The sequence below is a fragment of the Mchenga conophoros genome, linkage group LG7 (genome assembly GCF_057382185.1).
Source record: "Mchenga conophoros isolate Kocher_MC1m ecotype Shallow Benthic linkage group LG7, M_conophoros_male_GT1.1, whole genome shotgun sequence".
Taxonomy (NCBI): Eukaryota; Metazoa; Chordata; class Actinopteri; order Cichliformes; family Cichlidae; genus Mchenga; species Mchenga conophoros.
Window position 1 is genome coordinate 27,610,899 of NC_140532.1, and position 14,923 is coordinate 27,625,821.

At 40.7% G+C, this 14,923-nt stretch overlaps 1 protein-coding gene across 4 annotated transcripts in view; it reads left to right on the top strand.

The window, feature by feature from the left end:
• The first annotated feature begins 8,592 nt into the window (after window positions 1-8,592).
• Window positions 8,593-14,923, top strand: part of LOC146570285 (receptor-type tyrosine-protein phosphatase zeta-like) — a 99,843-nt gene continuing 93,512 nt past the window's right edge. For all 4 annotated transcript variants that reach the window (XR_014893451.1, XM_085283222.1, XM_085283224.1 and 1 more), the window contains exon 1: window positions 8,593-8,836. Coding sequence is in view for 3 of the 4 variants with exons in the window: in XM_085283222.1 (XP_085139348.1) it covers window positions 8,776-8,836 (61 nt within the window). In the remaining variant the exon portion in view is untranslated. The remainder of the gene's footprint in view (window positions 8,837-14,923) is intronic.

The window sequence follows — 14,923 nt, forward strand, 5'->3', positions numbered from 1 at the left end:
GGATGGAGGGAATTTTATTTCAGTCATAGAAATACTAAACAAGGAGGAGGTCAGGTCTTAGACTGAAATGGCAGGAAAAAACAAAAAAAATAAGATGTATTTAATTTTATACGCTATGGGACAGATTTATTAAGCTGGCCAAATTATTGTCATGCTACAATCAGAAAATGATCTATCTGTAGTTCTACATGACTTTAGAGCTACTGGGACACACCCACCTCGGCAAAAGCAGAACTGCATTCCTTTGCCCTAAAGCCATCCTTTGAATGAACTTAACTTGCACTTGCAACGGTTGTTTACAGCTGACAGAAGGCCATGGAGTATAGAAACAACATATGAGCACACCTCCTGCCCTTACAGGTCAAATTGCACTAATCCCTCCCTTTCCAAAGCAACCCTGGTTGTCTGTGGTGGCTTCTTTAAACTATAGGGATGATTTACCTGACATCGGAAAAATACTTCAACTTTCTATTTATGATACAACATTAATGTGACAAATCATTACTACCAGAACTTTTCTGGCACTACACTGTAAATGCCCAAGTCAACTACACGGAAGAGTTACATGTGGTAGTTCATTTAAGCTAGCTAGCTGATTCAGCTTTGCTTTAATGTTTAACAATTTCTTGTTCTTCATCAAAGGATAATGCCAGTTTCTGAAATTTGTTCTGGAATTGTTATTTACATCTTTCAAAGTTTAACAGAATTTATATTCTAGTTCCCAAGTATGTTATTTTCTAGTATCTAGTTTGGTATTCATAGTTCTTGATTTCTGGTTTATTTATGTTTGCTCCCATTGAGTCTAGCCTGCCTCTGTCTCATCTCTGTCTCCTGTCATTAGTGTCCCAATTTTTCTTTACCCTCAATCTCCCCAGTAATGTACCCATGTCTGTCTGGTCTATCTGAGTTCTATCTCTGCAAATGCATTTGTAGTCCTGTCCCTCTGTTTTCTCCCTGCCTGTTTCCATGTTCATCTCTCTGTGTTTTGTCCCTTTGTCCCCTCAGCCTGTCATGTTTCCATGTCTATCTATCTCGATTTCCTGTGTCAGTTTCACGTGTGGTAATCTGAGTATGAGTTTGAGAGCAGAGAGCATTGGAGAGGAGAGCGTGGGAGTATAGCCAGCGAGACTCGAGTTGGGCCTGGTAGAGTATGAAGCTTGAAATTTGAACGTTGCTAAAAGGGAGTTTTTCCTTCCCACTGTTGCCAGGTCCTTGCTCATACGGGGTTGTGTGATTGTTGGGAATCTTCTCTCTTTTATTCAACGGTCAATATAGAGGGCGTAGAGGTGAATGTTGTTGTGATTTGGCACTATATAAATAAAAATAAACAAGTTGAAATAAACAAAAAATGGGCTACACACAGTTCTGTATTTTCAGAGTGAATTGGGATTTCTTTGTCATGTTAATGTTTTGGTCTCCATTTCAGTGCAAGGTGGAAGCATAATTCAGCAGTCAGAGGGACAGCAGCCCTGAGAACTCCGCCATCACACGATCAGCCATTCCAGTCAATTACTTATCACATTGTGTAAATGATTCTGTACCACTAAGTAACCACAAAGGTGGAATATGATTCACTTTGCTCGTTCATTTACCCTTGCTTTCACAGCACAGGCCTTTGTCTTTCAGACAAAGCTGCTCAGTTCAGCAAACTTCCAGCTGGCTCTAAACACACTACGGTCCCAGCGTATTATTGTGTAAAACAAGAGAGACACGATTAAATCCTGGCCTTGCCCTTAAACCCTGTGCTCAAACCCTCCACTGCATCCTTCATGCAATGGAGCCACTGCACTACTGCGTGGTCTGAACAGAGGGTGAATAATCATCCCAGAAGGTAATAGTGGAGAGAGTCAACAGTCTGCTGAATGGCCTGGCACTCCTCCACAGTGCTGTAGTGAGCATCTTGCTCGGACAGCTTACGAGTGATGTACAAAATCAGGCAGTTGATCCTTTTACCCTCTAGAACAAAATAGCCTTCTGCTTGAAGTTTTTCCTTCCCACTGTTGCCAAGTCCTTGCTCATTTGTCTGCAAAACAGAAGAGAGAGAAAAGTGTGATGGAGGTTTGTGTCTCCTGAATCCAAAGAGGGAGCTAGTTTCACATAAGAGGGGCCTGAAAGGTAAAAGCTCTGCTTCCTATTTTACTACTTATTGTAGGAACCACTACAGGTCAAATGTCCAAGGCAGCAGCCTAAGAGAGCAAAGTGCTCTATTGCGGGGATATGGTACTCTGAGCTCTGATGACGATGAATGGATTATGACACCATCCAGGTAACCAATCACAGCTTAGCATCCCTCTGGCAGGTCCAACCTAACATCAGCACCCTGGTCGGACAAACTGGATTTAACAACATGTGGGATTCCAGCAGCTGTGCTGCAAAGTAGGTTGATCTGGTGGCGATTAGTTAACTACAACACTTCTGATTTAAGAAGCCTTATTAAAAAGGAAATAAGGAAGGAACAGGTGAGGTGAGGAAAGCAGAGAAGGCGTTGCCTACTGTTGCTACTGCAGCAAACACAGAGCATGAGATAGCCAATAGCTTAGATAGAAACTCAGGTGAATCAGAGGCTCTTGGTGCTTCTAAAGTGTTTACTGTAACATGTTACTGCTGCCATCTCTGATAAACTAAGCTAGAGATTCACAAACTTCGCACACTCTGTCACACTACCATTTTCTTGATGAAACAAATTCACCTCTTATAACGAAGTTATCAAGAACATCAGGAGGACAGCGTCACAGATCTGTGACATTATAAGCATGAAACTATGCAGCTGCAGGATGGTTGCTCTCCTTTTCTTCTCTCAGATGGTCAACCAGGGCATGCACAATGGTGAGTAACCATGGTTACAGGGGGGCACTCAGAAACTCTCATGATCCCCAGTAAAAGATCTCAGGTTATAATAGCCATGCAAAATTAATTATGTACCCAAAGACTAAAACCTAAAGAAATATACTGTGAATATAGAGACATTTTAACAAGGTCAGTCCATCATTCCCTCCACGTCTCACTGTCATTCGCCACATGAGCCTTGAAGTCTGTACACATCCTTACCAACGAGCTCAGCTCCATCAACTTTAGAAGCCACTGTCCACTGACAGCCTTGTCATAGTTGGATACTCAGGCTATGGTGGACTTGGGATGCAGTAGACTATGGTCCATGGTCCACCAAACTGTGGTTTGTCTGGGGGGCACTTCTGGAGGAACAGTAGGTGGAGGTCAGGTGTGTGTATTGGGACATTCATAAACATGAGAACCCTCAGGACTTGACAAATCGTCAGTATATTACGCCTCAGGAGTGAGAATGGGCTGGGCCAGCTGACCTAAGAGACCGAGAAGGTGTGTAGGGATGAAGAAGCTCAGAGAGGTAGGGCGGGGCAAGATTGTGAAAGCATTTAAAAACAAACATAAGAATTTTAAAATGAAGCCTAAAAGACACATTGTGACAACCTCTAAATGGACTTCAATACTGATTAATGGAAAACCACTGACTGTTCAGCAGATGTTAGGCTTTTTAGGGCTGCCTTTTTTAGGCTGGTTAGAGTCTAAATCACAAATTATGTAAATATTACCCAACCTCTTTGTGACATTGTGGCACAAGCTGGCAACTGAAACTTGACAGCAACACTTATTTGGACAGTAAAGGGTGAAAATGTACTGATGTACTACAGTTCAAGACTGGACATGGAAAAGGCCAAGCTGGATACATTCAATACCTTGCAGCCCTAGTAAAAGCTATTGAAAAAAAAAAAACCTAGCCACATTGTAATGTACCACCCACTAATAGTAAGCACAAATCACAGAGTGGTTACATTTCTCAGCTCATGTGCGTTCATTTTTTCCCCAGCCAGAAAACCCAGAATCTGCAGCATTTTGATAAAACCACACAACACCTATTGAACAGAAGGGATTAACATGGCAGTTGGAATGACTTCCAAAGAACATGAGCCATATGACTATGCTGAGGTGGCTGTAAAGGACATCAGATTGAGACCAGACCTGAGGACAGAGCCTTTAGAAGATCCTGATCTCACCCGATTGGGAGGGTGAGAAGGGGAACGTGGTCTCATTTGCAGTGGTACAACAATCCCCACTTGGGACATCGACTAAACCTACAAACATGAAGCTATGGGTCGACGATGGTAATTACGACAGAAACCTTACCACAACTCACTGAAGATAAGACATTATGGGAATGCAGAAACAAGCAGGAGCCAATGAAATCAATGAATGGATAAAAAAGGGGAGCTATACAGACGGATGGGCTCTTGTTCACATCATGGGAGAATAGTGGCACCAATGAAACTTTGTCAGCCTCTGATCAAGCAAGCACATGGCCCTGTGCATGTCAGTAAAAGGTTAACTCAGAGAAATATGGAAGAATTGTGATGGTACCCACAAATGGGAGACATTTTGTAGAACTACATTGCTCACTGTCTCAAGTGCAATGAGCACAACCCTTTCGTGGGAAGGTTCCCAGACGCCCCATTCAAAGACATTAGCATTGACTTCACTGTCATGGGAGCTGAACACAGAACAAAGGGATAAATATACTTACTGGTAATGGTGGACAGATTCGCTAAATGGGTGGAAGCAATTTTCTGACTGTGACTATGATAGGGAGTGCCAAGAATCATCAGGTCTGGCAAAGGGTCACATTTTAATAATAAGCACTTATCTGAGGTTGTGAGAGCTTTAGGAATAACGCACCGATTCAGGGCAGTATATCATCTGGCATCTCAGGGTATTATAAAAAGAGCAACCAAAATGACATTGGCACAATTGGCATTAATATCCTCACTGCAGACTAAGACACATTTGACTCCACATGAACTCTTGACAGTGTGTCCAATGCCTGGACCCCAAGACTGGGAACACATCTCCTTGCTTTAGACAACTGGCAGATAGGCTGTGATGAGCACATGACTGCTCTAACCAATCTGACTCGAGATAACTCTAAACAGGTCCAGATGCCTGTAGTAAAGGTAGCTGACTGGGTGCGAGTAAAAGTTCCCAAAAGGACTTGGGCTGAGCCCAGATGGACTGGACCGTATTGAAGCTACTAGGCGCCTTCCCAGCTTTGACAGATGTCCAGCTGAGATTTTCCTGATTTGTCTATTGACAGTACAGGCTAGAATAAAAACAGGTTTTATGTCCAGTGTTGTAATTTTTGTTTTCATGGTGTTACAGTGAAGCAATGCTACTTTCACAGCATAGTTTGTCATTAATAGAATAAATAAGACTTTTGTTGTTGTGGCAGAAAGAAGACAAAAAGATAATTTTGCAACACAAATCAGTGATGCAGATTTAAAATGTACTTTAACTGAAATATAGCAAAAGTTCAAAATGTTCTGATAATGTGGGGACTTATAAAGTGTCTGCTTATTTCTATTTGTACTCTAAATTGCAAACATAAATAGCGACATTAGCTAATGTAGCTTAAACCACTAGAAGTTACTAGCTAATTTGAACTTTCTGATCCACTAGTTGGTGTCATGGTCTGGTTGGGCACCTGCAGGTCTCAGACAGCGGCTCCTCCTCCTTTAGGCGGAGTCCGGTTGCCCCTCCCTGGCTGACCACCTGTGAGCAATCGTGCCAGCGGTATATCAGACCTGCGCTCTCAACCACTCATCGCCTGAGTATCTGCTATTCCCATGTTAGTTCAGTGGAGCATCCTAAAACCTTGTCTTAACGCCGTGTGATGACTGACCTGTCTTTTCTTGTCCTCAGCGATAGCACCCGGAGTGGAGATCTTGTTCCCCTCGCTCCCGTCCTCCTGGACCTGGGCCGCCAGCTGCTCACACAACGTGGCCTGCCGACCCACTGCTCACCTGCCTGCCTCCCCACGCCTCGACCGCTTCCGGGTTTTCCGCTCCACCTGTCCCCTCCATCTGAAACCAATGCCCCGGCCCCTACCTAGTCCTGTTTCTACCTCCCCGCTGTCCCCGCTGTTCAGCCGTCTCCTAGAGGTGTCTAGGTCGCCCTCATTTTCACAGACGAATCCTACGCGCCACTAGTGTGGTGGCGTCGCTTTGTGTTTCACCTTTGTTTTCCCTGTGGGCGGAAATAAATCATTTGTTTTCTGTCACCTCGCTTCCGGGTTGGTTTCTGCGCCTGTGTCCATCCCTGTTCCCTCGTGCCGTTGAGCCGTGACAAGTTGGTATAGTGTGAGCTGCCTGCTAAGAAGCTGATATACTGAATTTTACTTCCAAGGATCTAGACTTTCTTTTAATTTTTTTTAAATTGAGCAAGTACCTTGAGCAATGGTTTCCAGGCTTTCTGAAGGTCTTTCAAAGTTGTTGTGGTTTATTTTACTGGCTTTTCTTCACTCAATGCCAGTCCAAGGGATCAACCAGTGTTGTATCTACACATAACAGACAACTTAGCAAAGAATCTATTTTTAACTAAACATCTGTAGGTACTAGCAGAAAGCTCCCTCAGAAAGTTCAGGCTGTGTTGAAGAATAAAGTTGCTCATACCAAATGTTGACTTCCAAGGTAATTAGTACAAACTCTGTTTTTTACCTTATATATTGTATTTTCATGTTTGGTTGCATATTATAAATAAATCACTGCACCTATTTCCCTAACAAAAACAAATAAATGGGTGGTTCAGTACTTTTGCACAACAGTTTCCAAAACATGTTTTCAACAAACTAAACTAGTTACCTCTATTTTTAGAATGATCTTAAACCAAATACTAAAGGGTGCTGGCTCCCGTCAGTCTTGTCCCAAAAGCTTATTTTTGAGAGTCTGAGCCTTGTATGTTAATTTGTGTCCATTAAAATTCAAAAATATTGTTAAATCTGTATTTCAACTCTGGTGAATAGGTTAAGTCCAAACAGCAGACCAGACATCTATGCAGTGCTAGCCAACACAGTGAGGACCACCACAGCTAAATTTAAAAATTGCAAAAATTGCACTGCAACAAGACCATCCCCTTATGAACACGCACACACACACACACACACACACACACACACACACAGCATACTGTACATTTGCACACATATTATACTGTGCATAGCTATTTCATCCAGTTTGGTTGCTAATCTTGACCCAACCAGACTCACACTCCCACCACTTTGAACCAAAGTAGATACTTTTGTCATATTTTTAATTAATTTAATGAAGCCATACCTTTACAATGGTATGTCATGTAAATGGAAAGTAATTATGTGTGAGTTATTGCATATCTCAATGTCACCATGCATTGCTTACAATATCCTCTAGTGGATTCCAAGAATAATAATATGAAGCTTAGTCTAAGCCTAAGTACATACATGTGCATCTGCTTAGAAATGTGTAAAAACTTACCGTGGATCAAAGAGTAAATGGTAAATGGACTGGTTCTTTTAAAGCACTTTTATACGCTGAGCACTCAAACCACTTTAGCAAGGCCAGGTGCAAGTGAGCAGATGAAGGGGACTCCTTTTTTTGTGACATACTTCTTGTAAAGACAAGAACATTAAAACAAATTCTACTTACATTTCAACTGTAAAACACACACAAGCTGTCACTCTGATGAATTAAACCTGCTAACAGTTGTCTTTGGCCACTGAGGACTGGCTTACATCCTCACCAAGTCTCAGTTATAGCATAGAGGCTAAGAGTAACCTGGTTAACAATAGAACACAAATGGGTTTCCACAGTCCCTCTCTGTACGATAACTTTGAGAAAGCAAAATGTACCTGGAGTGGTATAGACTAAAGTGGTGGAACCGGGTCTGCTTTTCTGTGTAAGTATTTATTTACTCTTGTAGAGTCCAAAAATAAAAACGTGGAGCTGGAAATGAGCAGTTACTTTAACATCTCTGATCCTGGACCAGGATTTACTTGGCAATGAATCAATACCAAATTTAGTAGTATCACCCACCTCCATTTGATAAACACGGGAGCTTCTTGTTCCAGAAAATCAGATATTTCACAGAGAGGTTTGAAGTCCCTTGATCAGCCAATTAAATGCTAGACAGACCACTTATGCCTGAAGTGCACTTGTATAGGCGATAGGACAGGTCTCAGCAGGTTTGGGGGATCCCAAGAACAATCTATCCAGCTTACTCATCAACCTTATCATATAATTTTTACTAAACATAGTTTTCCCTTTTAATATTTCACTTAAATGCAAACACACAAATTCTTGAATAACTAGATCAAATGATATAATGATTAGATTAAATCGACTTATTTATGACCTTAGTTTTCTCATCTATTTACTGCTGTCATATCTTATTTCCATTTGCTGTGCCCCCTTTCCCTCTTAATATGTTTCCTTCAGTGTTTCCTAAGTTATGTATCTTCTTTAGTTCTTTATTTTCATTTTCTTCTCCCTTGTTTCATATCCTTATTACTTTCACTTCTTCTTAATCTTTCTCCCCAACCAAACCAAACTTTAAAATGTTTTTGCACTATTTTAATTCCTATTCTACCCTGACACAAATATCAATTAATAAATACAAAATTAACGGCTGAATGAAGTCGTGTAATTGCCAGTGTCTCTATTAATGGTCGTGTGGAGGAATTGAGCCAGTGAAATGTGGGCGGCGCACCGCCTCGGTGTGGCCGCTCCTCTCCAGTCAGCCAGACTGCGTGAAGAACAACGGACAGAGCGAAACGGCGTCGCACACTGGGACCTGCGAGCTGTACTACACATACGTAAATAGCCAACTCACAGCCTGCATAGTACAATATGGAGCTGTGAGGGTCGTGGACCTACTCTCTCTCGCTCTGCATAAAAAACACTACATTGTTTATTTTCCGCATTTACGAGTATTTCCACCAACATGGAGACTACAGGCTTCTGGCTGCTACTGGCTGCACACTTTATCCTTATCTGCCAACAAGGTAAGGCATGTTGTAATTAATGTTAGTGTGTTATTCACAGAAACACTTAATAGTGTTTCAAAAGTGCGGTGGCCTTTTACTTGCTGCGCCAACTTTTAGGTGATCACTAGCTTTAGGTAAGTTGAGCAGTAATACGCTCTCTCAAAAAACAAAACAAAAAAACTAAACGAAAAAAATCTTTTTGTAGTCTTTGTATTTTGTTAGCATTAGAAAGTTTTTTTGTCTGGTCTATATATATTTATGAACTCATTTTCCTAACTGTGGCTGAGATGCCACACACACACTTCTTTTCTTAATTACTCAGTGGGATCTCAGATTAAAATGTTCTGAGGCATAGAGTGTCACACATAAATTCTAAACTGGAGCTGTCAAGCATGAAAAGAGAGGTCTGGACACGGTCTAACTGGTTTATTAAGAGTGTCAGACGCTCTGTATTTATAAACAACAGCAATTGAAACCCAGTAACACATTACACAGTAACACATTATGTATATATATATATATATATATATATATATATATATATATATATATATATATATATATATATATATACATATATATACATATACATATATATATATATACATATACATATATATATATATATATATATATATATATATACATATATATATATATATATATATATATATATATATTCATAAAACTCATGTATATAAAATATGATGTTTATATCAGAGATGTGACTTTTAGTTTTGTAGCTGTTAGTTTCTGTGGCTATGGAGACGTTTCCAGTTTTTATTTATGTATTATGTATTGATTTATTTTTTGACTGATGCCATGGGAATGTGCAATCATCATAAATGTTTAGGTTTAACTGTTTCAGTCTACTCGCACGCAAAAACTATACTTAACTGGCAAGTTAGTTGGCAGATCTATATTCGTCTTTCCACCAGAGGAACTCAGGGAGTCTAGAAGTTCCAGGCAGGCAGTTTTAAAAGCTTGTTGTAATATCTCAACATCTATGAACTTTTGAGGTGGGATTTTACAACTGCATTTAAAATGCAGTGAGATGGTGATCTGATGGCACACTGTTGGTGCACTGTTGCCTCATAGTAAGCGTGTCCAGACCCGTGTAGGATCCTTCTGTGTTGAGTTTGCATGTTCTAATCATGCTTGTGCTCCTTTCCTTCAAGAAGTCTAATTTTTTCTACCAGAAGAAAATATGAAAACTTATTTTTTCAACATTATTTTGACAAAGGGGCAGGCTTACAACTGGAGTTGGTCCATAGGCATTGCACAGTGCTGGCCCACTGCTCCCAATGCTTAAGATGGGTTAGATGTGGCTATGCTATAAATATTAGTAAAAATTATATATTGTCTTAAAATATTAGCAAGGTCATTAAAAAGAAGTAACTCACAGCCAGTCTTTGTTTATTGATTTTCATTTGGTTTTGCTGTTAGTAGCATTTAGTAGCTCTTCTGGTACTTTAATAATTTTACATGACCATCCACTGCAGGCAATGTTGTCTTTCAAGTTATTTGCTGAACCCTAGAATCAATTCCTCCGTGTTTAGTTGCTGTTCTTTCAACACTTAAAAAAAAGACTGATAAGTTGGTCCTTCTTCTTGTCTCCCCAAAAGGAATTTGTTTCTTGCACCATCTCCTAGTACTTCCTGGGACATGGTGCAAATTCTAAGTTGCTTAATGGTGCACTATATTTCAATATAAGTCAATATATTAGAGCCAATTTATAGCTTCTATGATTACTGTTTTCATAAAAAATGGAAATACAAAAATGTCTTGCGTTATATTGGTACCTCTGCAAACTTTAAAATCCACAAGAATTGTAAATTCTTGTGAGGGGGGTTGTTTTAGCTTTCTGAGAAGGCAGCACAGGAATGGTGGAAGAAAAGATGTACAAGGAGAAAACTCAGCACCATCTGTCCTCCCATAAGATACTTTTGAATGGGCAGTGCAAGCCCCGTGCCCTACTGTGTCTGGGCTCATAGAATCTCCTGCCCACTTATTGTCTAACAGAGAGTCTGCTGACAGATGGCGGTCACAGTCAGCCTGTCTGACACTAAGGCACATGGAGGAGGAAGCTGTGGTAAATGATCACCACAGACTACCTCCTGTTTCTCTTTCTTCTTTAGATTAATGTTTTTCCCCCTCTATTTATTTTATCCCTTGATATCTGTCCAGTGCTGCTTGGGGAGACTGGGAAGACATCCTTTGCTGCCCAACTGGTAGTCTGGAGAGAGGGATAAAAAGAGCAGATTTCCAGTTGTGACAGCGGGGATATTTGATGACCAGATTAGGTGGTATTAAGCATTAACTCGGGCATACAGAGAAGCCATCGGTTTAAATCCTCCTGAGTCTCCCCTCTTTTCTTTCCATGGGCCCTTGGCTGAATGCTGGCTGGGGTTATTTGGGGAAACAAGCAGACGGGTATTTGGTGGAGGTCAGCTGAGGAGGCCAGTTGGTCGAGCTCAGCCCAGTGAATTATGCTGTGAGAGGGGAGATTTGTTTTGAAATAGCAGGAAAGGGGGCAATGACATACAGAAGAGAGGTCTAAGGGGTAGAATGAGGTGGAACGATGGGGTGCAGAGCAACACAGAACAGAAGAGGGTAATGGGTGTTTTTCTTCTTTTTTACAGGGGATGGGAAGGTGGGGAAGTGTGATTCACGATGGCAGTGTAATTTGTCCGAGTGGTGGTGAGGACGAGAGGGCACTGTCACACTGTGAAGCTGGTGCTGAAGTGTGAAAGCACATTTTGTTAGGAGTGGGGAATAAAGTAAAGAGTAAATGCACACATTTGCCCTCCAGTACCACAAGATTGTAGGCTCACAGAGTGATAGAGCACAGGTTAAGCAGCTCTTCTTCCTTTGTTGCATTTTAACAGCCCCAGCAAAGCCCACTGTGCATTTTGGTTCTCCAGCCTCACTTTGTAGTCCACTTTTGTGGACTATAAAATATGTCTTGGCAAAAATGCTGAGGAAAGAAACATACATGTTTGTCTCTTTCTGCTCTTATGAAACAAATGAAATAACAAAACTGTGAAAAAATGTGAGTAAAACAATACGTCGATTTACAAACACATATTCTCTTACAACATAATATGTGTCGGTCTAGGTTTACAATCGTCCAGATCATGGTAGTCTAAGGAGCTTGAAAAGAAAGTGACTGAACTTCTTTAAGTTTCTTGAAGATGCTTCATCTCTCATTTAAGAAGCTGCTTTAGTTCTAAAACCAAATGGTGGATTCCTAGGTATTTAAACCCTAGTGGGAGTTGTCCTGTCGTGTCCTGATCATTGACCCAATATTGATCATGTGACTCATCATATTAGCCAAGGTGTGAAAAAATGGCACAATTACCAGCAGAGGTTTTGGGTGAAACCTCTGTGAGACCTTGCCTCACCCTATCATGTGACCTATTGTGATCACCTGACACAAGATATGAGTGGGGGTTAATGCGCCTGAGAAGGGATCTTAAAACTGCATTGTAGCTGGCAGACAGTTGATGTCACCCTCTCAAAAATGTTCAAAGATGGTCGTCCACAGTGGATATAGATAGCCTCTTTCAAACCATCTGTCTTCTGTCCAAAATGTGAACATTGTCACCCTTGAATGAGTGATCTTTGAGCTTTAGATGCAGATGTACAGCTGTCTTGTCCTGTCAAGGTGGCTCTTCTATGTTGTCCCATGTGGAGCCGCTGTTTCGTTTCTCCAGTGTCTGAGCAGTCCTCACTGCACTGCACAGTATACAACATTTATAATATCCCAGTAAAGATTGGACGTCGGATGTGCAGGTCCATCGGTCCATGACCAATCCTGGACATGTATACAATGTGCAAACTTGGTCCACAATTTGGATCTCCAACCATGACCCAACTTGGACTTTGGGTCCTTTTTTTTTTTCTTTAGATGTCATTTGGACATCTATGACAGGTGCAAGAAATTTACATGATAAATACATTTTTTTTTTTTTTTTTTTACAAATATCAACATTTTTTGTTATCAACATGATGCATATGAATAGAGATTATTTATAAACAAACAAAGTTTATTATGCGTTAGCCTGTTGATTTACTCAGTACATGTGGGTATTTATTTATTTTTTTGTTATTTACATTTTTTCAGTTTTTCTTTGACTGGGTTATTTATTTCAATTAATCAACTTGTGTTTTTGTAACCAGGTTAAAACAGATTTTCTTTTTTTAAGTTTTCTTTAAATGTGTTGAAATCCATGTTAAAATGTAAAAATAATAATGGCATTTAGTATTTAGAATTCTTTTAAAAAATTATTTTAAAAGGAGTACAATGTGTTTAATAAGTTTAAAAGAGCAGTAATAATAATTTTTTTTCGGGGCCCTCAAAGCGCTGTACAATTCCACTATTCATTCACACACTGGTGGAGGCAGCTACAGTTGTAGCCACAGCTGCCCTGGGCCAGACTGACAGAAGCAAGGCTGCCATATCGCGCCATCGGCCCCTCTGGCCATCACCAGTAGGCGGTAGGTGAAGTGTCTTGCCCAAGGACACAACGACCGAAACTGTCCGGTTACAAGACGAACTGCCAGCTCTTTGAGCCACAATCGCCACACAGAGAGCAGTATCCTGTTTTACTGTGAAGAGCTTAGAAAGAGGTTGTGATCGGTTGCAGGACTGGGAGAAGTTGTGATGGAAAGTATGAGAAGTTTGTAAAAGTGTTTATATATGAACTGGACTATCTGCTCGACAGTCTTTATCAGTGCACACATTTTGCAAACTGCCTGTGAGAAGCTGGGGACATTTCTGCTCAATCTGCTGCTCAAATCCACCATGCAGCTGCTTACCTTTGTTTTAGCTTAAGAGCCCGCGCCATCTTGGAGAGCTCCACTAATTATGCTGCATTCCTTCACACATAGCTGTTTCTGTACAGAAATCATGCTGCCCACCCTCTGGAAACATGGGACTACAGTGCCTATAGAAGCATAATAAAAATAAAAAATGTCTAAAATGAGTTGAAGTTTGACATTGAAACAACGTCCACAACAACCACATTTTACGGAGACCAACACTAGATGTTCAGTAGATGCTGAAAAAAAAAAGTTGCCTGGCATTACAAAACAACAATGTAGTGGGATAGAGAGCCACATACATACACTTAACTGTTTCATCCAGAGGTGTGCTGACTCTCCACAGGCAGAGTTCTTCATGTTTTATATTTGAGAAGCAGCCCCACATGCCTCCCCTTTTGTTGATTTGTTCATTGATGACTGACTTCTCAAATTGTCCTGTTTGGAAGATATCGTTTCATCTCTCAACGAGCTGAATTTCAAATTGCAAGGACAGCACAATAATGGCAACATGTTCTCACATTCCATAAGTCCCTGAAGCTATGGGTTGCATGACATAGACACCAAAACCATGTCTTGCACTGTGTTATAGGACTGAGAACAGTATAATGTTACTGATGCGGAAGGGAAAACATCTTGTTGGGCTTATTCAGACACACTAGCTACGCCCATTCACAACTTTCATCACTATTTTTGAGTGACAGAAAATGGGTTCAAATTCCCTTTGAATTTGAAAGCGTGGAGGGGAAAAAGTAGAACTATTATAGCTGAGCAGTTACATGCTGAAGATGATGTAACAGTGGGCATATCACCATTAAAGACAAAGTCACCAGCAGAGATATTGAGCTATTAGGCAATGGCATGAGACTCTACTACCCACCAAGGGAAATCTAGATATAGTTTGTGATGTTTTCCATTCTGTCACTAGTAAACTGGAGATAATGTAACCCCATTTCCTCTTCCTGAGTATAATCACACCTCTTTGGATCACTCTACCCTCATTCAGCTAGTGTGTTACATGTCCCACCAGAGACAATAAAACACTGACTTACTACACAAAAGATGCATATAGCTCATCTCTCCTGTGTATAAACATTTAGAACACAGGAAGCTTTCATCCACATTGTGTAAAGAAAACCTCTGAAGGACTGTTTTGATGCAACAATGTGGGGATTGCTTTGTGATGACCATGGAGAGGACATTGATTGTCTGGTGGATTGTGTAACAGACTACATTAATTTCTGTACAGATAATGGTGTATCCCACCAGGACTGTACATCA